Source organism: Equus quagga, chromosome 13, assembly GCF_021613505.1.
Source record: "Equus quagga isolate Etosha38 chromosome 13, UCLA_HA_Equagga_1.0, whole genome shotgun sequence".
Lineage (NCBI taxonomy): Eukaryota > Metazoa > Chordata > Mammalia > Perissodactyla > Equidae > Equus > Equus quagga.
This window is the reverse complement of record NC_060279.1, coordinates 71,103,944-71,126,005: the sequence shown is the minus strand read 5'-3', so window position 1 is coordinate 71,126,005 and position 22,062 is coordinate 71,103,944. Positions and strand designations below refer to the sequence as shown.

The 22,062-nt window shown below is 44.2% G+C and overlaps 1 protein-coding gene across 3 annotated transcripts in view; it reads right to left on the bottom strand.

Annotated features, from left to right (window-relative positions):
* Positions 1–22,062, bottom strand: part of WWOX (WW domain containing oxidoreductase) — a 933,724-nt gene that overhangs the window by 198,120 nt on the left and 713,542 nt on the right. Inside the window, exon 9 of one of the 3 annotated variants that reach the window (XM_046683793.1) lies at positions 12,251–12,274. The exons of the other annotated variants lie outside the window; for them this stretch is intronic. Coding sequence (XP_046539749.1) covers positions 12,266–12,274 — 9 coding nt within the window. The 3' untranslated portion in view covers positions 12,251–12,265. Of the gene's footprint in view, positions 1–12,250; positions 12,275–22,062 lie in introns of those variants that run through there. 3 annotated transcript variants of the gene reach the window in all.

The following is a 22,062-nucleotide window of genomic DNA, read 5'->3' as shown; positions in this document are numbered from 1 at the left end:
TAGGAAAGCCCAGGATCACTTCCCCAAGAAGCCATCTCTGATCCCTGCCCCCTCATTTTAGCATAAGTGTCCCTTCACGGCACTCCCTGATCATCATTTTTGTAGAACCTTGTAGCATGACCTTGAAATACCGTGTTTTCCCGAGACCCTGAGGTCAGATGAAATCTCTTGTTCATCCTGAAGCCCTCATGCCTAGCACAGCGCATGTTATCAAAAAGATGTCCAATAGACCCCGTGCAGCTAATCGTTAACTCAAAAACAAAATAACAACATCAAAATCGCAATACTTTAGAATCTCCTGTGGTGATATCAAGGGATGGCAAATAAGCTTCAACATGTGCGCCAAAGTTGATCAACTGATAACAACTTCCGGGAGCACTGAATGAACCAGCATTGGGAGTCATATCTGTGCTTGGGAGGAAAGAGTATTGATGAATTAATGATGTCTGCCATGGACCCAGAATTGGGGAAGGATGTCAAGTAGACTGTGAGGTTGCCATCCCTGTTCTTATTTATCCTCAATCTCTACAGATCACTTGGGTGAAAGCACAACAGGAAAATTCACTAAAATGCAAAGAATGGTAAAATCAGCACAGCCCTAACCTATTTAGGGTATTGTGGGCCTGGAATCTAAAAACAGAAACCAGTTCACATCCAAACCCATTGTTCTTCGTGGAGCACAGAGAGCATATTAGGAATGTGTCTTCATAAAGCTCTGAGTCAGACTGCCATCCTCTAGGTGACTTTCAAAACTCTAGGTCTGGAAGCACCTCTACCTATGGCTTCTTTGTAAAATTGATTAACTATTTTCAATAAGTTTTTCTACTATCCCTGGTTGAAAATTGCAAGCACGTTACATATGTAAAAATATAAAAGTTTGACTCATCTCGCCTGGGGAAATGCTGACAAAGCCAGAGGGGTGTGTGCTTCTGTTTTGGTAAATGTCTCCCTAAGCCCCAGTTAATCTTGACATTTCCCCCAGGTTCCCAAGACATCTTAGACAAGCTTGCATTGGCTATCCTTCTGACCCTGGGACGCCCCTCAAATCCACTCCTCAAGGAGAAGTGGAGGTCAGCTTGGTGCATTTTTGGCTCCGAGCCATGACTTTTTGACACAGCATCCGCATTCCTTGGCCAGACAAGGTCTTTGTATCAGATAGATCCTGGCTGATTGAACCGGAGAAGGCAGCCAGTCGGAACTCGGGCATCAGCTGCAACTTCCGCACTCCTGCTGGAGTGGTCAGCATTCCGATGCGAGGATCCGGATGAATCACCCACACCCACTCTGAACACAGTCCTGGGGACTCCCACCAGTGACGAGGAGAGATCTTTACTAGGCGGAGATGTGAAGTGATTAGTGGCACTGGGACCCTGACACTGCTATTAGCTCCGTGGTGTTGACAAGCCACATTCGAGACAATACAGCACAACACCTTGCGTGCCAGTGACATAGATTTACAGGCCAAACTGTTTCCTCTTTCCTGACATAATGTGCTGTGACAGAGTGACAGAACAGAGCATTTGTGTGTGTAAAACCACCGTCATCAACAGGAAATGGAGATCTCTCCAGAGTTAAGTCCTGGAAGGAACTGTGTGTGGATGTGTGGGAGCCTCTGCTGCTGGGGCTGAAGTCACCTGCAATTCAGCAGGTCTGAAACAGTTGCAAAGTCCAGAACATGGGCGGCTAGAGCTTGGCTGCTGATAGAGTGGTGGTGGAGGGGGCCGGGTACTCAGAGACACTTGGATCTGGGCTAGGGTCCAGGGTTCTTTCTTTTTGCCCAAATATCAGTCCATATTCTATTAAAATGGCAAAGCCAGACTTCAACACTAGAAGCTTGATGAGCCAACTGTAGTAAATATCCATGCTCCTTCCCTACTCTCTGAGCCACCCTTTCATTGTTTTTCTCCTGTTATATCCTCTGTGCACCCTTGTTACCCAAAGTGCTAGGTATCCACCCATAGACACCACACTGGAAATCAAGAAGATGGACAAGGAAAACCTAACCTCTTTTAAATAAGTGCTGTTGCAAAAACATGAGGATTTATGTGGTATTTTTGGTAGAAGGATCCTGCGGGTCAGCTTGTATGTACTGAAAGAAGCCAGCTGACTTATTTGAGTAGAAGTATCTCAATATCACTCTGAAAAAAGTTGATGCCAGGACTCTTTGCCAACGTGGGTCATCACACAGGGTGGATGTCGGCCAGTGACAGCCCACAGGCCGATTCCAGCCTGCCGCCTGTTCTCGTAAATAAAGTTTTATTGGCACACAGCCACATCCATTCATTCACGTATTGTCGATGGCTGTTTTCACACTGCATGGCAGAGTTGAGCAATCACAAACAGAGATTAGAGGGCCTGGGAAGTATAAAATACTAACTATTCGGCCCTCCATTGAAAACATTTGCTGCTTCTGAAGTAGAGTACTGCTTTTGGGTGGAGACTTCCAATTTAGTATTAAAGCTAAGAAGCCCAAGCTCTGCTGAAGACAAACATGGCTCAAGGCCACGTGCCACATGGTTATACCAGACTCCTGGGAAAAACAGACAAGGGACAGCTCTCCAAAAAGATGGAATGCTTCACTAGTTCCACCGTTCTGTATTAGCTAAGATAACTACCTGCTATCACAGATAAACTGCAGGGTCGCTGAGGCTGAACACAATAGAAGTTTCTCTCTCACTCCTGTAAAGTCTTAGTGACCAGAGGGAGGTCAGCTCCATGCCATCATTTGGGGATCCAGGCTAGTTCTATTCTGGGGCTCATTCCATTCATTAGAACGTGATGACATGGCCACATCTAACAGCAATTCTGAAGTCTAGGAACTGTAATTCACTGGTGTGGCCAGGAGAAAAGGGAAACATACTGGTGAACGTTTAGTCACATGACCCATCCCAAGATCCTAACTGCTCCATCCCTCCTCCCTTTCTTTCTCCTTTCATGGCATCATGGTCTTTCCTATTAGAAAAGAAGGCACAGGCATAAGACTTCCTCAGTCTTCACTGAGAGACACACAATGTGTCATCCTTTCTAAGAGGATATCCATCCTAACAGAAGATTGTAAAATGCTCAACTCAAGAAAGGATGCTATGCATCAAGGATGTTAATTTTTATTTTAATTGGTTACATGTCAAGGATCTGTTCTGGGCAAAAGAAAGTATTGAGTGCACTGCCCATTTTATAACACATAGAGGAAATTTTCCTACAATAACAAACTCATTATAGGTTTTTTGTTGCAGCCTTTATGCATACTGTTGGTCATAATTGGCTTTTTTTTTTTTTTTTGAGGAAGATTAGCCCTGAGCTAACATCTGTCGCCAATCCTCCTCTTTTTGCTGAGGAAGACTGGCCCTGAGCTAACATCCGTGCCCATCTTCCTCTACTTTATATGTGAAGCGCCTGCCACAGCATGGCTTGCCAAGTGGTGCCGTGTCTGCACCCGGGATCCAAATCGGCGAACCTTGGGCCACCGAAGTGGAACATGCACACTTAACCACTGCACCACCAGGCTGGCCTCCACAAATGGGATTTTTTGACACTGAATTCTTAATTAGGAAACAAACTCAATTCTAAAATTTTTATAATTTGTTTTGTTGTTTTCTACGAATGTTCTGAAGCCAAATGCGTAAGCTACTTGTGTCAGGCTGGCTTCCAGGAGTCGCCTCCTGTAACAGCCCTGCTCTAGGTGGTTTCTTCCCAGGACCCCTGGTTATTTGCCAGGTGTGTCACCTCCAACTCTGCAACTTCAACAAGCTTCGCCCTCTACCCATCCACATCAGAGTGGATAATAAAGCTGGTCCATCACTTACCCTTCACTTGGGAAGAATTAGCACAATTAATTGCAAACATTAAAATCTCTGGCCACACAGGCATTAGCAATATTGAAAAGAACCCAAAAGATTCCATGAAAGAGCCCAAATCCAGGAATGAGGAGCCCCTGGTTCCAGATCCTGCTCTCCCATCCGCTCATTTGCCAGACACTTCCCTCCTTCAGCTTAGGTTTTCCCATTTATTGAAGTGTAAACAACTCGGGCATCCGTGGCATTCCTTGCAGCTCTTTTTGACTCTGTGATTCTGTGAGGAAATCCCTAATGGTGGAGTTTGAATCCTCAGTGGGAGATATATTTTAGAATGCCATTTTCAGCATCCGTCCACAAACACAAAGACAAGTCCACTTCCAGATCAGACTCAGGCTAAAGGAGAATCCGCAATAAATATTTCGCAAAGGAAAACAAAGGAATATATTATCCTATAGCCAAAGGGAACATAGCCCCAATTACTGCTTCTCCAATTACAAATGGTTTGATAAGCAATCTGCTCAGGGTAATTTTATTATTTCAAGTACTGTTCACAACATCTCCAAGAGGAAATCAAAATTTGATGCAATTAATTTAGCCATCACAGGAAGGATAAAGAGAAGCTCAGAAGGGTATTCATTTGATAAATAAAATATATTTTAGAAGAGACTGTGATGGTAATCACTATTTATTAATGCAACATATTTTAGGGTTTGCAGGATTCAAATGCATGTTTTATCCTAACTAAATAAACATACATATTTGAGGAGCCCAGACTAAAATATTAACAGTCCTTCTGCACCAGAAATATTAGTCTTTACCTCCTTTTCTGCCTGCTTCTGTCAGGAAGCCACAGAGCATACCACTGCAGCGCCTAGCTAACCATGTAATTGATAACTCCCTACTGGATTCACTGTGGGAATCTGTCAGTTAAGGTCTAAAGATACATATACACCACTATGAAAATGAACTTACAAAGGTCTGTCTGTGGACCAGGAAGGGCCTGAATGCAGTCGACATTTTGCTACTTAATTGGTTGGGGCTGGTTTACCAGCACCCACGTGTCTTCTAGCAATGGATCGCTGTACTGTGACTCTTTTTGACAGGCCTATTTAGTGAGGAGGAAGTATTTTTTTCCCCCAGATAATTGCTCAAAATCATGCTTTCAAAGTCAAAGTGATTCAAACTTGCCTGTGTGTATTTTGCAAACACACAAGTTGGAAGGCATGCAAATACACATTCCTATCTCTTAGGTGGATGCACAATAGAGGCTGTTTTTGATTTTGGGGTTTTTTTCTCCAGGGAGCCACGAAGGAGAAGAAATCCAAATCCCCCAGAGCTTAGCTCAGGGCTGGTGTGGCTTATGTGGGGCCAGACCCTACAGAGGGTATGTCTCACCCAACAAAGGTCCAGTGCCCATCAGCAAGAGATGCTGAATCTGAGATCCCACCTATCAAAAACTGGGGCCCTGGATATTCTTTGAGGGTTTCTACAGCAGGGCAAATGGCTGTAGCATTCAAGTCCCCAGGATGTATGAAGGAGCCATTTACCTTTTGGGGTGACACCTGGAATAATGGACAGAACAAAGGCTTTGAAATCAAACCGTTTTTACTGTCGTCCAGGGAAATGACTTCACTCCTCCGCTTTGCTCCTCATCATAAAAGCAGAGCTGGGTGTGTATAACTCTCAGGGCTGTCGTGGACTTAAATGATGCTCAGTATGAAAGTCATCCTGCACGCGGATGCAAAGACATCTCCCTACTTTGTCCCTGCTCCCTCCACTCTGCTTGGAAGGCCTCTGTTGGCATTCTTTCCTCTCTTGGCATTTTTGAATCTTCACACAGAGATCATGAATGGCTCAGGCATTAGCAAGGCCAGAGAAATCCTATGACGGAATAAGAGAGCACCGCTGGGAGGTGTGGGGGAAGCCATTTCAGATGGCTAGCACAGCCAGGGATGTCATGGAGAACATGTACAGATTTCAGGGAAGTCAGCAGCACAGGGTCCTCCCAGTCAGGACAGTGGGTCAACACCAACATACGAATCCACAGGAAGAGCGTCAACGAAGCTTCGAGGGGTCTGGAAAGTACTGTTGCATTACTTGCAAAAATACTCCCATGACAATGGAACCAAGAGTTTCTTAGCACAGATCTCTCTCTATATCAAGAACCAAAATGCGGGGCCAGTCCTGAGACCATATATAACTCCACCTCCACATTTATGAAGGCAAATCGATGTGAGAAAATGTGATCCTCACGCACTGCCCGGTGAGCTCAATCCTATAGCAATGCACAATCACACTCTCTAAAAGCTAGAGAGGACTTTCAAGATAATACCTTCCTACTTTTCTTTTTTCAGAAGATGATGAAAATAAGCTCTTCTGGAAAATACCTATTTGAACAGCAACAAGCTAAACCAGAACTTCTGTCTTCTTGGGAGAACTGTGCTGAACATCTGGTCCCACTTTCAAGGTCAAAATTCTGATCCTGATTTGAAATGCCATCCATGGTTCCTATGACTCTAACTATGGAAAAATCAGACACATTATTATTATTCCCATCGTCGGGATACTCAACTAGGATCCTGCGAGATGGTGGCAGGAAAACATGCTTTGTAAATGACTCCAAAAATAAATAAACTATTAGTATTTTAAATGAGGCTGGATTGCCAGGCTGTCAACTTAATTAACTATCATGCAATTAATTGTGAAAATTGAGGTTTGACTCTGACATTGACAATTCAAGTGGCCTTGTGTAGACTTGGGTAGAGCCAATAGAAGTAAAATGATCCCAGGGACATTGTGGGAATAAAATTAGCAGTGAAAGCTAATTTAAGCCTAAAATTAAGAAATGGAAATCCTGAGGGAAATGAACCATGTTTGGCAAACTCTGCCTCAGTTTTTCCATCTGTAAAATGGAGCTAATATGACATACTTCACAATGAAGACCGATAAACTAGAGGCTTGTAAAGATGAAGGGTAATTATAGTTCGGCATGGATTTCAGGTAGGAGTCCAGGGACAGATGGCCACCTGCTGACTTATCCCACTGCACCACCTCGAGTTATCAACTGCATCCTTTGGACAAAGGGAAAATCACCAGTGCAGTCATCCTACTGAGACACCAAGCACTACTTCCCAAGCCAAGAAAGAAAGGCAGAAGCTACGGACCACCGGGGACCTTCCTCATTTCTTCAGTCTCAGGTGCACCTGCACATGCCCTGAGAAATGGGTGCTGTTCATTGTCTTAGAGATCTGAGGAACAAGACCCCTTCATGTTAACTAGTCGGAGCTTCCATTTGACACATCTCAGCTCGCCATGCTGGTTGGAGTTTTTGTGAAACCCTCACAGGAGCCTCAGCCAGCTCCTACTGACTCTGGGGGCTGAGGGTCTGCCCCAGACCCTAACCCATTCCTGAGCAAAAGCTGGAGGGAGGGGGCCCTCTCCCCAACAAAGTGGACACAGCATCAGAGCAGCTTCATGAAGGAGCTCACCACCTACTTACCCTGAGACAGAAATACACTTCTATCTTGTGTTGATGTTAGTAACGGTAGCAGTTTTTACCTCGAGCCAAACCAATTCCTAACTAATAAGATATATAAGAAAAAAGACTAGAAGAAAATAAAGTAAATATAGAGGTTATTTCTGGGTATTGAGGCTGTGGATGGCTTGTATTCCTCTGTGCGCTGTCTGCTCTGTGTTTTCAAATGTTCTCTAATGACACAGATTCTTTTTGTAATCATTGTGGGGCAACCCACAATGCATGTAGCATAAAACTAAATGAGCCCCAAGTGGTATTCTAGAGGACGGGTATACTTGCTGTGTCTGTGTTAGAAAAAGGGAGACTGGAGTTCTGAGCAGGGAGGACCAAGGCTGCCCAGCAAGGGGGCCAGATGCTAATGAAGGGAGACATAGATCCTTATATCCTGATCTCAATCCACCAGCAGGAAGATGGAGGGGAGAGAGGAGGTCAGAGGGAGATCAAAACGTACCTGAGAATATAACAAGCATTGGTGAAGATGTGCAGAAATTGGAACGCTTGCACATTGCTGGTAGGAATGTAAAATGGTTCAGCTGCTGTGAGAGACAGTTTGACAGTTCCGCAAAAACTTAAAGATAGAATTACCATATAATCCAGCATTGGGCATATACGACTCCTAGGTGTAAAGCCAAGAAAATTGAAAACAGGTACTCACACGAATACTTGTTCATGGTGCACTATTCACAAGAGCCAAAAGGTGGCAATAACCCCAAAGTCCGTCAATGGATGAGTGGATAATCAAGAGGTCGTATAAACACACAACAGAATATTATTCAGCCATGAAAAGGAACGAAGTACCGCAATGTGGATGAACCTTGAAAACATTATGGTAAGCGAATGAAGACAGACACAAAATGTCACATTTTATGAGATTCCTTTTATATGAAATGTCCAGAAGAGGCGAATCCACAGAGACAGAAAGCACATTGGTGGCTGCCACGGGCTGGGAGGAGAGAGGCTTAGGAGTGACTGCTTTGGGATGTAGGGTGTTATTGTCGGGTGATGAACTATTTTGGAACTAGATAGAGGTGGTGGTTGCATAAAATTGTGAATGTCCTAAATGCCATTGAATCATTTGCCTTAAAATGGAAATTTTTTGTCATGTGCATTTCACCTCAATTAAAAACACACAAAAAGAAGTGTACCTGGAGTTTCCTCACTTGTAGGTGTGTCTGCTGCTTCCCAGAAAAACTCTTCCTAGGGGAGCTGGGGGTGAGGGGAAGACGGGAGCGCGTGTCTGCCATGGGGCCAGGAAGGAGGCCCAGCGGGACAGTCACAGACTTACACGAGGCCCCCTGAGACCTGGCAGCCTGTCCTTGCTCTCTGTTGGAATTTCCCTTCCTCTCAGCACTCCCCTCAGGCTCAGCTTTTGCCATTTTCTTTCTTCTATTCCCCGACTCCTACCACTTCTGTTTATATAAAAATTGTATATGAAAGCCCCTCAGAGAAAAAGGAATGAGGAAATTCTTCCTCCCCCACCCAATGAGGACCCAGGGGGAGAGGAGGTCCGTGGTGGGGTTCCAGGAAGGAAAAATAAAACAAGGGGGCAGCTCCATTTAACTGATGTCCTTATGGCTTCTGGTGTTTGGTTTGTTTGGGGGCCCAGGAAAGAAACTGGGCCACCCCAAGCGCTTCTGTGGTCATAACCAATTCGGCAAATCAACGTCACCTGGAGGATTTCAGAGCTTCTAAGGATCTTACGAGGACTCCTGGTTCCCTGTAGAAGGCTGTTTATAGATTCAAGGGCCTGCAACTTTCTGACAAACGCCATCTTTCTCGTCCTTCCTCCTTTGAGAGCACTCGAGACCTTGGCTGCTCACCTCTCTGAGTAAGTCTTGCCAAAAGGAGTGATTCAAAACAACCTCTTGATTCAAAGATGTATAGGGTGCCTGAAATACCACTTATGGGGGAAAGAAGAGGATAACACGACTCTTATGAAATTGCCTGGGGGCAGCAAAAGAGTGGCTATGTTGAGATGTGCCTGAGCCCCAGTGAAAACCTGATTCTCTCAGACCAGAGGAAACTTCTCCCATGAGCTTGTGTGCTGGTTCAACAAAACAAAACAAACACAAGGAGAGGTGTTGCGTCTTAGCCAGTTACATGGGGTGATAAGGACATGAGGTGGGTGGGGGGGAACACACATGCTCGAGGGACATCAACCCTCTGTTCTCCATTTGTGCATCTGAACCAGGCATTGAAGAGACATTGCAAACCTCAGAATGAAGAGTGGCCTCATGTAAAAAGTATGTAAAAAGGAAGTTGCAGTCAAGAGACCCAGTGTGGGGAAGAGAGAAGTAATAACTGTTGAGCCCCCCCAATATGCCCCAGGCAATTTCTCTTTGTATTATTTTATTTCAGCCCAAAACCACTCCAGGAGCCATCTTATTGGTGTGGATGTTAAGGCCTGGGGATGCTGAGTCCATGGTGCTCACAAGTTGAGGATTCCCGATCCAGATTCTTGACTTAGCTGGATCCGTGAGATCTAGACTGAGCTGCAGTGGCAAAATAGTCGTGCTCCCTCTGCATCATGCTGCTCATTCTCTGCCTCGTGGGTCCTTCTTCAGAAATTACTTGCTCGGTCGGCCTCCCAGGCCGCCTCCATCGCGCGCTGTGTGGCTCCGTTAGTCACAGGCCCACGCACGTCACGTGTTCCGGATCTGAGACTCTGACCACACAGCCCTGGGGGCTGGGAGTGTGAAGCGTAAGCACTGGGAGCAAAAGCAGCCTCATTGGTTCTCATTTCAAAACTACCTGAAAATGAAGATCAGAAAGAAGTAGGTGTGTTTCACAAGATGCTGGCTAGATTAATGTGTGCAAGAAGGTTTGCAAGGAGAAAAGTCCTCATTCCTTCATTCATTCAGCCAAAAAATCATGATCAAGTGCCTTCTCTGTGTCAGGAACTGTGCAGAACATCCAAGGATGGACAAGGAAGGCACAATCTTGAAATCTATATTTGGGTGGAATAGCATCCTTTAGCTTCGCTGGACCCCAGAGCTGGAGAACTGACCACACACACCAATGAGAGGAAGTGGCATCTCCAGAGAGGGATTCCACAAACACTCCCAAGCACTGGCAGCTAAAAGGCAGGAAGATGTCAAGTGACCAAGGGTGGCAGGGGCTCAGGGTGGGTGAGCGGGGGACGTGTGGCTGCTGATATTGCTGGAAGAGGAAGTTTGCTCCTGATAGGGAGGGACCTTCCGATTTAGAGCCATGGGTCTTCCCTAATCTCTCTCACTCTCCACAAGGCTGCCAGGATTCTTTTAAAAATTGAATCCCATCACTGCATCGATTTCCTTGCTCAAAAGCCTCAGTTGGCTCTATGTTTCCTATGGATAAAGCCCTTCTGTAGACTTCGAGTTCCCAGTGAGGGCGAGAACACCTCCAGGGGAAGGACAATTAGTTCTGGGAAGGGAGGGTGGGGAGAAAAAATTTTTACCCTTTTAATGTGTAGAGCGTAGATATGCATACAGTACAGGAACAGAGATGCAGTATTAGAATTTCATGGGCGGGGGCGATTAGGAAAATCATGTCTGAAAGGCTCCTGGGGGTGGGAGGCGATAATGAAAGACAAGGTTGAGAAACACGCTAGGCCAGGGTTTCTCACCCAAGGCACCATCAACACTTGGGCCTGGATAATTCTTCGTGGCAAGGGGCTGTCCTGTGCATTGTAGGATGTGTAGCAGCATCCCTGGCCTCTAGTTTGTAGATGCCAGTAGACAACAGCCCTTCCTCCTGAGTTGTGACAACCAAAAATGTTTCCAGCATTGCCAGATGTCCTCTGGGGACAAAATCCAGTTGGGAACTCCGGATTAAATGAGGTTTTTCGTTGAAGTGTTCACTAAGTGATAACTATATCGTAAAGCTTAACGGTGTTGGATTTTGGCGGGGGGAGGGGGAGGGTGGTGTCTTTTATTGGGAGCAATAAATTCTGAGGGGGCCAACCAAGTTGAGAGTTGAAATGCAGAATGACAAAGCAAAAGGAGAGACCCAGCCTTGCCAATAGGAGAGGCCTTCCCAGGAAAGTCTCATCGGGGAGAGAGGAGGGGCTTGGGGAGGAGAGCCAGCAAGCCTAGAAATGTCCATGTCTCTTTGTGTCCGGAGAGGCCTCATTAAATTCCGAGACTGCGCTGGTGGAATTTGACTTGCAGCTGCGAATTTCAAGGCCTCCCTGGGCCTCCCGTGGACAGGAAGCTGGGGTAATAAATTGCCTCTGCTTCCCGGCATGGGTTGCAGGCCTGGGGGAGGTTACGCCCTAAACATCCCACTCTGAGGGGTGGAGAGCTGGGGGACCCAACACCAGAGAAAGAGCGTGGGTCTCGGGGTTTGGCCAAGAGGTAACTGCAAACAGCATGAGGTATTCAGGCTGAGCAATTTCTACCAGGTACCATTTCCTCCGTGTCACGAATATTAGGCTTTTGCTAAATCTTAAAAAAAAACAACAACCAAAAAAAACGGAAATAATTCTTTGTGCATCAGCCGATACTTTAAAAAATAATAATATACGGTTTACTTTTGGTTGATAATCGTAACCAAGATGGATTCGTCACATCTAACCCAGGCCTGCTTCTGGAAAATGTAGCCTCGTGTCGCCGCAGAAGCTGAGTCTGAGTGATGGGCTCCTTTGCTAGGCATCTTTGGAAGCCAGTGCACCATGAGGCATGTGCTGGTGGAGAAGCCGCGTGCTGTTCAATTAAGATGCTTATTGATGTGACATATAAAACGCTCCTCGTTTCTTATCTGACTGGAAGGGGGTTATTCATTTATTTAACTGCTCTGCTTCAGTCCTTCTGTGGGTTCCTTGGAGATGGTTTTTCTCTCAACACAAACCCAAAAGAATCGGTCCTCTGATGAGTTTCTTCTCCTTCCTTCTGTATTCTGGTGTGAACTAGGTTGAGTCTGCCGGCTACGGTTTGATTTGTGAACTCACGTTGCACTTTCATGCTGCCTAGAAGTGGGGAGAGTACACTCTTTGAAGGCAAGATGTTTTTAGAAAGGCAAAACATTTTAGAAGATAATTTTAAACACTCAACATAAATCTTGTATGAATTTTGTCTTCACAGGGAAAAGAAAGCAAACTAACAATATGATGATCTTGAAATACTCCTAGGATTGGGAATGTCAAGTGAAATAAATAAGCTGAAAGAAAAAGCAAAATTCCACACATGCATATTGTTCCCTACTTGGAGACAGAAATTCCCCAGTTTTGTTTACCAGCGGGAGTGGGGGCCCCCAGCTCATCCATCCCAGGGCTGGTGCCCTCACCTCTCCCCCTGCTCCCCTCTCTGCACAGGAATTTGTGTTCCTGAAACACCCAGAAATGCTTTCATTTACTTTTTCTTCGGGGACAGATTTCTCAATCAAACTTTCATTTGCTGAGATGGTTCTTTGGAAAACGAAGCGAGGCAGAGTGAGTCAGACAGTAACAAAAGCTTAAAGTTTGTTCTCGTATCATTTCAGAGACTCAGAAAAAAAAAATTACACCCCAAAAATAGAGGTGAGCCTCTCTATTCATTAGACCTATCGTTACAGATGTTTGAAGAAATTGGCAGACACTTTAAGAACACACAAAAGTTCATTTTTGGTTGGTTCATTATTTAGTAACTCTGTTTTGTGCCATTAAAAAAAAAAAAAGTGGAGGCAATTCCAGAAGAATTCTATTTTTCTTCCCTTTATCACCTTCCCAGTCTACCCAGCTGCTTCCACCAGGGAACGAAAGTACCCAAATGCTAACATGACAGCCCGATTTTCACAAAGCGGCTTAATTACTCATTACGAGATTCCATCAACACAAGCCCCAGCCTGTGGTTTTGTAATAAGGGCTGTTATCTTTCCTTGGATTTTCACTCCTTCATAAAGGGGGATGTGGCAGAGATTCCCGCACACCCCGCTTTCTATGGGAAGGGAACGAGAGGATTTTAATGCACGAATTTGATGTCATTAACAATGCTGACAGCTGTTTAATCCCAGTGGAAACAACAGCTGAGTCCCAACTGCAGCAAAAATAATTAACTCTTCAGTGCGTTCCACGGAGGGCATCGTAGGAATCAATTACATGTCCCGCGCCTTACCTGCGGTTTTTGTCAATTACTCAGCCATTCGGTTGGGAGGCTCTGGCCTTAATAAAATGACAGGAGGCCCTTACAGGCGAGGAGGCTTGTTAAGTCCAGAGAACAGATTTATTAAACGGGCCTGTTCTAAGTTTGCCATTAATTAAAATTAAGAACCATTTTTTATGTTTCCACTGAATCACACAGCATAATGAACTAAAGTAAGAGGAAATTATGAAGTAGGAGCCCTGCATGACCCAGTGTCAGGGAGGAGAGGGTGGCTGAGCTGAAAGGGAAAGAAAAATAGGCTCTAGCTGAAACAGAAACACGGGGTGGGATGTATCGCGCTCACGCTGCTTTATGACACGTGCCGTTTAATTTAAACGGAACATTTAGACACCTGCCAATGACGGTAAATCCGCTACTTCTTCATCCTCCTCCCCCAGAGATGATCAGCCTCTCTGTTCTAGGCTTCAGGTTTTTTTTTTTTTTTCGTTTTTTCACTCCTGTTTGCTGACATCCTTCCGGTGACTATTTCTACTTCTCTTAATTTGTAAAATATTATAGATATAAATAATGTCTGATTAAGATCCTGCTTTGAAATATGTGGCGCTCACTTGGCGCCCATCTAATAAAGCTCTCCTGGATCCTTTCCATTCATTTATAATACGAGACTGTGAGCAGATGTCTTAAGTATTCAATGTTACAAACAGCAACATTACATGAATTTAAATTTGGCTCTTTGTCTGAACGCCCCTCTGAGCTGGCGGCTGATGTCCGGGGAGCCCTGTTTCATCTGGAAACGACATGGTGCTACCACCTGCCCTGAGCCTCTTCCTCAGTGGTACCCAGAGAAGGACCTGCTCTCTCCTGAGAGGTCTGAGGCTGCTGGGCGTAAGGGGAGACCACACATCAGATCGGAGTTTGCTAAAATGACAGGTAGAAAGAGACAGTTCTTAATAAACAGCAGGTGGACAAACTCCGACTGCCTGGGAAGAACTGTAATGCTCCCTGAGCGTGCGCTTAAAGTTCCCAATGGATCTTCATAAAGGGCCTACAAGGTCTGCACTATTATTCCCATTTTATTGATGAGGAAACAGGTCCAGAGAGGAGAAACGAATTACTTCTCCCTTGTTAACATTCTATCTAAATGGAATTGAACGGATGTGTGTGTAGGATTCTTGGTTAAGGCTTAAAATCCAACATCACAAGAACAGGCTACCAGAGATGGAGGTTAATGCCTGAACTTGAAAAAAAAAATCCTGGGCGTTATGGGGCATAAACTAACTATAGTTTTTTGCCCATCTAGCCCATTTGTCCCTCTGTTTTCTTCTGTTCTTCTGGGAAGCACACTTTACTCCGTCTGATCCTGTGGGGCAATAAGAGTGTTCCACTCCCTTTCCACAATGGTAGACACATGACCTTCGTCAGCTAATTAAACAGCCTATCTCTTGACCACTGTGACTGGCTCAGGGATAAAGCATGCAGTCTAAACTGGGCTAGAATCTCCCCTGGGAAGCATACATTCTAGGAGAGAGAATAAAAATTTTCCTTCTGCTGTTATTAATATTATATGAGAATGGGGGTATGGTCCTTCTGGCAGCCATCTCTGCCACCAGGTGGAGAAAACCTGCTGCAGAGGTAAGCCAAACAGAGACCACTGTAGCCAAAAGATGGAAAGAGACAAATAATCTGATTATATATTTGAGCCCCTGGACCCAGCCATGCCTGAAGCCATAACTCCAAGTCTTCCTAGTACGTGAACCAATGTTTCCTTTTGTCATAAGTTGTTTAATTGCCACCAAGAATTATGACTAATATGGGGTGAGAGAGTAGTACACACTGCTCCATGAAAATTGTAGATATGGCATATCATATACTATCTTTCTAAATTGCAGTCTCAAATTAATTCTCAGCAAATTTTCACAGTTCTGGCATCATACCATGTTCTTTCTTAGCTCCATGCCCTTCCTCATGCTGTTCCTTCTACCTTGAATATCTTACTCTTCTGCTTCCCCATTTCATGAGTTTCTATGCACCACTCAAGATCTAGCTCAAACATAAGATCTTAGTTGAAATCTTCCCTGGTTTCACTACATAGTGCTGGGTTTACCCAAATAAACTGTGAGCTGTTTAGAGCAAGAGTCATGTCTTACTCCTTGTATGTTCTCAACAACAAGTATCAGGCTGGGCATGAGGTCATTGTAACTGATATTATTAAAAAGTAGCTCACAGTGAACTGGAAACTCTGCCCTCAGGAGGCTTACATTGAATTGGAGGGAGAGAGAATCAAATAAAAGTGTAACAGTGCAGGGATAAATCTGGTTATGTAATTGAGAGTCGACATGGTGATGTGGCTATCAAAAGAGCTAACGGCTTCATAGGCAGCATTATCAGAAGTAGGATGCTCAGGGTGGAGGTGACAGGTGTGTGCTGCTCACACCATACCTGGGGTTCTATCTCAGTCCAGACTTAAATGGAGACACTTGGGAGACTTGAGCACCAGACTGGTTGAATTACATCCTGGTTTCATGCTATTTTTAACAGCTTTATTGAGAGAGAGTTCACATACATACATTCCACCCATATAAATGTACAATTCCATGGTTTTATATATTTACAGAGTTGTACAATGATCACCACACCATTTTGAGAACATTGTCACTATCCCAAACAGAATGCTGCTCCCTGAGCTCTTCTCCCCCCCATCCCTCCATGCGCTCCCAGCCCCTGGCCACCAGGAATCTACTTTCTGTCTCTACAGATTTGCCTCTTCTTGGCATTTCCTATAAATGGAATCATCCGGTCCTTTGTCACTAGTGTCTTTCACTTAGTATAATGCTTTCAATATACTATTTTTTTGTTGCTAAAGCAGCAGCAAAATCTCCTTTTTTGTGAACAGTATCTTAGGTGGAATACAACAATATGAGACAAACAAGAGGGGAATAGTTCTGGTTGAAAGAGCAAGACAGGAGTCCTGAGCTTTACTTTCTTGACTTTGTCCCCCAAAGCACCTAAGGACAAGGGCCACTAGGACGGGGTAGCTGGGCCGCTCACCACATCCCAGGCAGTCCATTGGACACATAGAGTCTACGTCGTTGCATTTTTGAAAGCAGAAGAAAGCCATGCTATTTTAAGTCTTTTTTATTTTTTTAATTTTAAGAAACTGCCTTCCCCATGAAGGGGTGTTATGTGACAAACATTCCAAGTCCCTTCTTATGGTAATACTGCACTTTGCAAATGGCTCGGATCCAATCCAATCCAATCCAATGAAACAATCTGTGCTATCTCCAATAGCTTTAATCTCTACCATGCTAATGATTCCTGAAACCAATGAGCAGGGTTTAAAAAGAAAAGAAGAAAGAAAGAAAAGACATGCTCTGCCCTCCCGTTATCAGCCTTCTTGGCAGCTGGGGCTAGTGCTTATTGTCACCATCAACAAGGTCCTTGGGAAAAGCCCGCCCCCTTGCTTTGAGGTCAAAGTTTACACGTGAAACACACTGGTCACAGTCATCGTACTGTCCCTCTGCTCATGATGGTTAACAAAGGAACATAATTGCATCCCTAATTAAGACCATGGCCCCATTTTTCGACGTCGGCGAGAACTCCCCAGGGAACTGGTTGGCCACCGCCAGGACTTGGCCTCTCTGGCAATTAGCAATGACACTCTCTGTCCATCCACACACAATGTCCAGGGCTCAGGGCTCAGGGTTCCTGCCTAGGGTTGGCGGTCACAGTCCTCTTATAGGGCCTAGATGGGTAGGAGCATGGGGGACAGTTTCTGGATATTCTGGAAACAACCCATTCGCTCACTCATTCATTCATCCCCATGTATGGATTATCTCCTACAGACCATGCACTATGCTAGGAGTCAGACATGAGGGGAGGAGTAAGATCCATTCCTTGCTCTTAGAGAAGGCAGAGGAAAGGGAAGTTAAACACACCACACACACACACACACACACACACACATTTTTAATATATTAGGGTAAGTGCTAAATGAGAAGTGAGAACACAAGACTGGCGGGGTTGCGGGGGGAAGGCTCCCGGCTCCCTCCTGTTGCTACTGCTGCTCCCAGGATGCTGCAACAGAGCCAGTTGATGTGAAGCCACTCCCATCCTCTCCCATCCTGCCCCTCCTGAGTTGATAGACCCCACAGATTCAGAACTCTGTGCCACCACCTGCAGCAGCCAGCTCATGAGCCACCTCCTGACCTTCATCCAACTGGAATAATGCCCACCTGACCCTCACAAGTCAAATCTGTATGGTTCCAGTATTGGCCGTTTCCTGTTGTCAGTTGCCTTGGAAAGGTGGACAGGAGTGGTCCCCTCCCAATTGTTCAGGGGTGGCTTCATCTGCTTGGAACATATATGGGATCATGAATTTGCCTCTTCCCTTCTAGATATCATTCAGTATTGAAGGGCTCCTCCGAGAGGCAGCTAGGCTTGGGAAAATAGGTTGAAAGGCATGGGATATCTCAGGGGCTGGTGAGTGACTACGGGGAAAGTTCTAGAAGGGGAGAAACTGAAACAATGGATCAAGGGAAGTCTTTGGATGATTGTTGTGTATTCCATAGATCCTTCCTCCATTAAGGCAGTAACAGTAATTGATAATAAAAGTAACAGATAATATTTACTTACCATACGCCAGACACATTCTACATGTTTTATATATACTAACTCATTCAACCCTCACAATGCCTCTACGAAGTGGTGGTATTATTTTTCCCATTTCACAGACTTGGAAACCGAGGCACAGAGCAGTTAAGTAATTTCTCCAAAGTGGGACAAGTAGTACATGGAATTCGAAACCAAATCATCATTTTCAAGGATATTGACATGCCACGAAAATAATTGTGCAATATATTTAAGGCCTTTAAAGAGGTATACACTCTTTGACTCAGTTATTCTGCTTCTGGAAATCTAATCTGAGGAAATAGTAGTATATTATATATTATATTTATTAGTCTAAAACACTCACATGCTACTTTTCAGCCTTATTTATAATACAGAAAATCGGGAAGCAATCTAAAATTTCAATATGGAGGGAATAGTAATAGCCAATAAACGGAATTTATAGCCATTATTAGAAACGGTATTCATGAAGAGTCAATAATGTCATGGAACTGTGCAATAAGCTTAAGGTAAAAATGCAGGACTGAAACTCTTAGAGATGGTATGATCAAAATTTGTTTCGATGCCCGGGTGGTGGACGTACCAGTGAAAGCAAAGAAACAACATTTTCCATTTGGTTCCATCCAAAGCAGCCATCAGGAAACGATTTGTTTCTGGGCATATCTTCTATTTCTTCTTAACCATAGTCTTTTAACCCAGCGCCTCAAGAAAACTCAACCTGGTACTTTTTTTTTTCCTGAGATATTTCACTTGGAAAAATAAATTATATCAGTGGGTTTCATATCTCAGTTGGATAGGTAAAGCTAGGTCCTTTAGCTCATAGAAAAGAAAAGAAACCAAGCAAAAAAACTTTGCATTTTCAGACCTGCTCACACAGTGGATCTGGAATTGATGAGGCACAAAGATATCACCTGGAGACAACGTTTTTCTCCTTGTTCTCAGGCTCGGAACCAAATCACAGCACCTCCCTTCTCCAGCTCTACTTTACAGCAAATTGGGTCCAAATTAGATCCCCCGTTTCGTCCAATTGTATAAACCACGGCAATACCGTTTGGGAAAATCTAATAGTCTTAATCTAAGAACTGCTCCTGTGCCCACAATAGAATCAAACAAATAATCAATAAGCCTCTGGATATTATAACATCACTGAGGGAAGACAGAGAGACGAGCAGAGTGTGTGTTCGCACAGGGAGCCGCTTAAATAGAATCAAATCACAATTCAGCAAGGACAAAGCCAAAACAAACAACAGCAACAACAACAAAACTGTTGAGTAACATCATTTGTTCTGTAGACTTTAACAGTCCCCGAATCTTCTAGTGGAAAGTGTTAGATCATGAATCTGAACAAGGCAGGCATGTTCCTAGGTATTTAAAAATCTTATTCGATTGTCAACAATAATTCTACAGCATTGTTATTATCATCCCTATTTTACTGTTGGATACATTTGAGGTTCAGAGAGGTTAGTTCACTTGCCCGAAGTCACACAGCTAGTAAGTGGCAGAGATGGGGACTGAAATAAAGTTCTTTTTTTTTTTTTTAACTCAAATTCAAGTGAATTGCATGCTGGTAAATTGACTTTGGAGTCCGCCACAATCCAGGGTTGATGCACTGTCTCTGTAAACTAAGGCGAATCGATAGTATCTTCAAGACTCAGTTTCTGTATCTTAAAATGAAAGTAACAGTATATGCACACATGTCAAGTGCTTAGTGCAATGTCTGGTCCAAAGTCCATACTCAATAAATGTTGGATCTTAATAGCTTTACCACTACATCACTCTAATTATTTAAAAAAAAAAAAAAAAGGCATGCCCTCAACAAAACAACCATAAGCAAATATCAAACTGAAGTTCAGCAATGCAATAATTTGCATTACAGCAATAACACTGCTCCAGTGTTTAGGAGTAAGTGACTGCTGTCTGCCACTTATTTTGAAATGCATCAAAAAACAAGACAGATTGATGGATGGATAGAGGGATGGACAAAGGGGTAAAACACAAGTAGATAGAGATGTTAATGGTTATGTCTATGTGGTACATTTCTGAGTGTTTACTACACACTTTTTCAACTTTTATGTATGTTTAACATTTTTCATAATAATAAATGTTGGAGGGGATGGCATACTACAGAGCAATACAGACTGGAATGCTATGGATGAATCCCACAACACGATGATGAGCAAAAGCAGCCAGACGCCACAGAGTGCGGACTGTACGATTCTATTTACATAAAACCCAACAGAAAGCCACGGTGGTAGAAATCAGAACAGTAGTTAGCTCTTGATTATGATGGGATTTATCGCTTGGAAACTGGATGTTGGAATGTTCTCTGTCTTGATCTGGGTGGTGTCTACACGGGTGTATTAATAAGCAAAATTCACTGAACTGTCTATCTAATGTGTGTGCACCTTACCGTATGGATGAAACACCTCAGGTTAGGTTCTGATTCAAGCAGCTCACATTTTCTGAATGCCCTCCTCTCCCCACACCAGGCATTCTTTCTAGGCACTTTCTGATGCATTCACTTGGAAAACCATTTCAGAGAATTGTCTGACAGAATACACGATTTAAGCCTCTAAACGCAATGTGAAGCGATCTCGCTTTCTTAGAAAATGACTGCCATACCTGGGAGTAAACTTGGCCTACGAGGAAATCAAGAAGGTGTGAAATTCCTCAGCCACTTGGTAGCCTTCCACATAACTTCCAGAAAAAAATAGATACCCCGTGTTCCCAAATTTCTGCCCTCTGGCATGAGATTCAGCCATCAGGAAGGAGAAAGTTGAGGCCGCCTCCAAGTCATAACACATGGAGTGTCACCCACAGGCTGGATGTCCTTGTCAAAGGCTTGGCTCCCCCTCCCTCTTCTAGAAGACATTCTCATTCAGAAAACAAACTTCTTCCTCTCGTTCACCCCAAGATCACCCCTTTCCAAAAGCTCCCCTAGGGCCAGGCCTATTGATCACAGGCAGAGGGCACACCCAGGGTCCTTCAGGAACATCCTCTTTGAAAGGAGGTCCTGATGGGAGACAGGAGAGCAGTCTCTGGCAACAGAGACCTGGTTACCAGGCCTGCCCCCAATCCCTTCCAAACTGCCTTTGATGTGAATTTGAAAGTGGCACCTCCTGAATGCAGGCAGCATGGAACTACGCAACGATTTCTGCAAAACCAATAAAGTAGAAGATGTAGCAGGAATAGAGATGTTTAGGATCCAAGAGGGCAAGACTACCCACACTACGACAACCTGGGGCACGTGTTGAAAAAATACAGGGCCCCCGGTTTCTCTCCAGACCTACTAAATCAGAATCTCTGGGAGTGACACCCCAGAATATTCTTATCTTAACGAGCTCACACTGGGGATTTTCTTGCACACACAAGTTTGAGGATCAAGACTTCTTTGTAAAGAGTCCCTTAAGGGGAAGAGGCTCTTTCATTCATCCCTTTACCCACCCACCCTCCTATCCATACTCCATCTGTCCGTCCATCCATCCTAACTATATATCTGCTGAGTGTTTTCTTTGTGCCATGCCACAGACTGAACCTTCTTTGATGGTCAAAGACAAAATTTCCTTACACCAACTAGTTTTACAGAGAACCACGCCAATTTAGCCACTTTTAATTATATAATCCTCAGTCCGATCATATCATTGTCATCCTAAAAAAACAAACTTATAATGGTAATTTCCCCCACTTATCTCACTACCCGACATAACCCTATTTTCGGATAATGCCCACCCTGTATGAAGGACTGCCTGGATTTTAGGGAGCATATGATCTGGAACATAACCACTGAATGCATGGCTTGAGTCTCTTTTTCAAGGAAACTTGTACCTTTAGCTGAGAACTCCCGAGCCTCATGGGTCTGCAGGTCAGCAAGCCAGATCTATGGAGCTGATTACTTTCTGAGACGTCCAATTACAAGTGAGTAATTTCTTTCCCCCAAAGATGCTCTGTGGAGAATACAGTATAGATCCTTCTGTTTCCAGGAAGTTAAGGAGATTTGGGTACCAAAGCAAGCCTCATAGGTTCTGAAGTTCTCTACTGTTAACACAAAGTC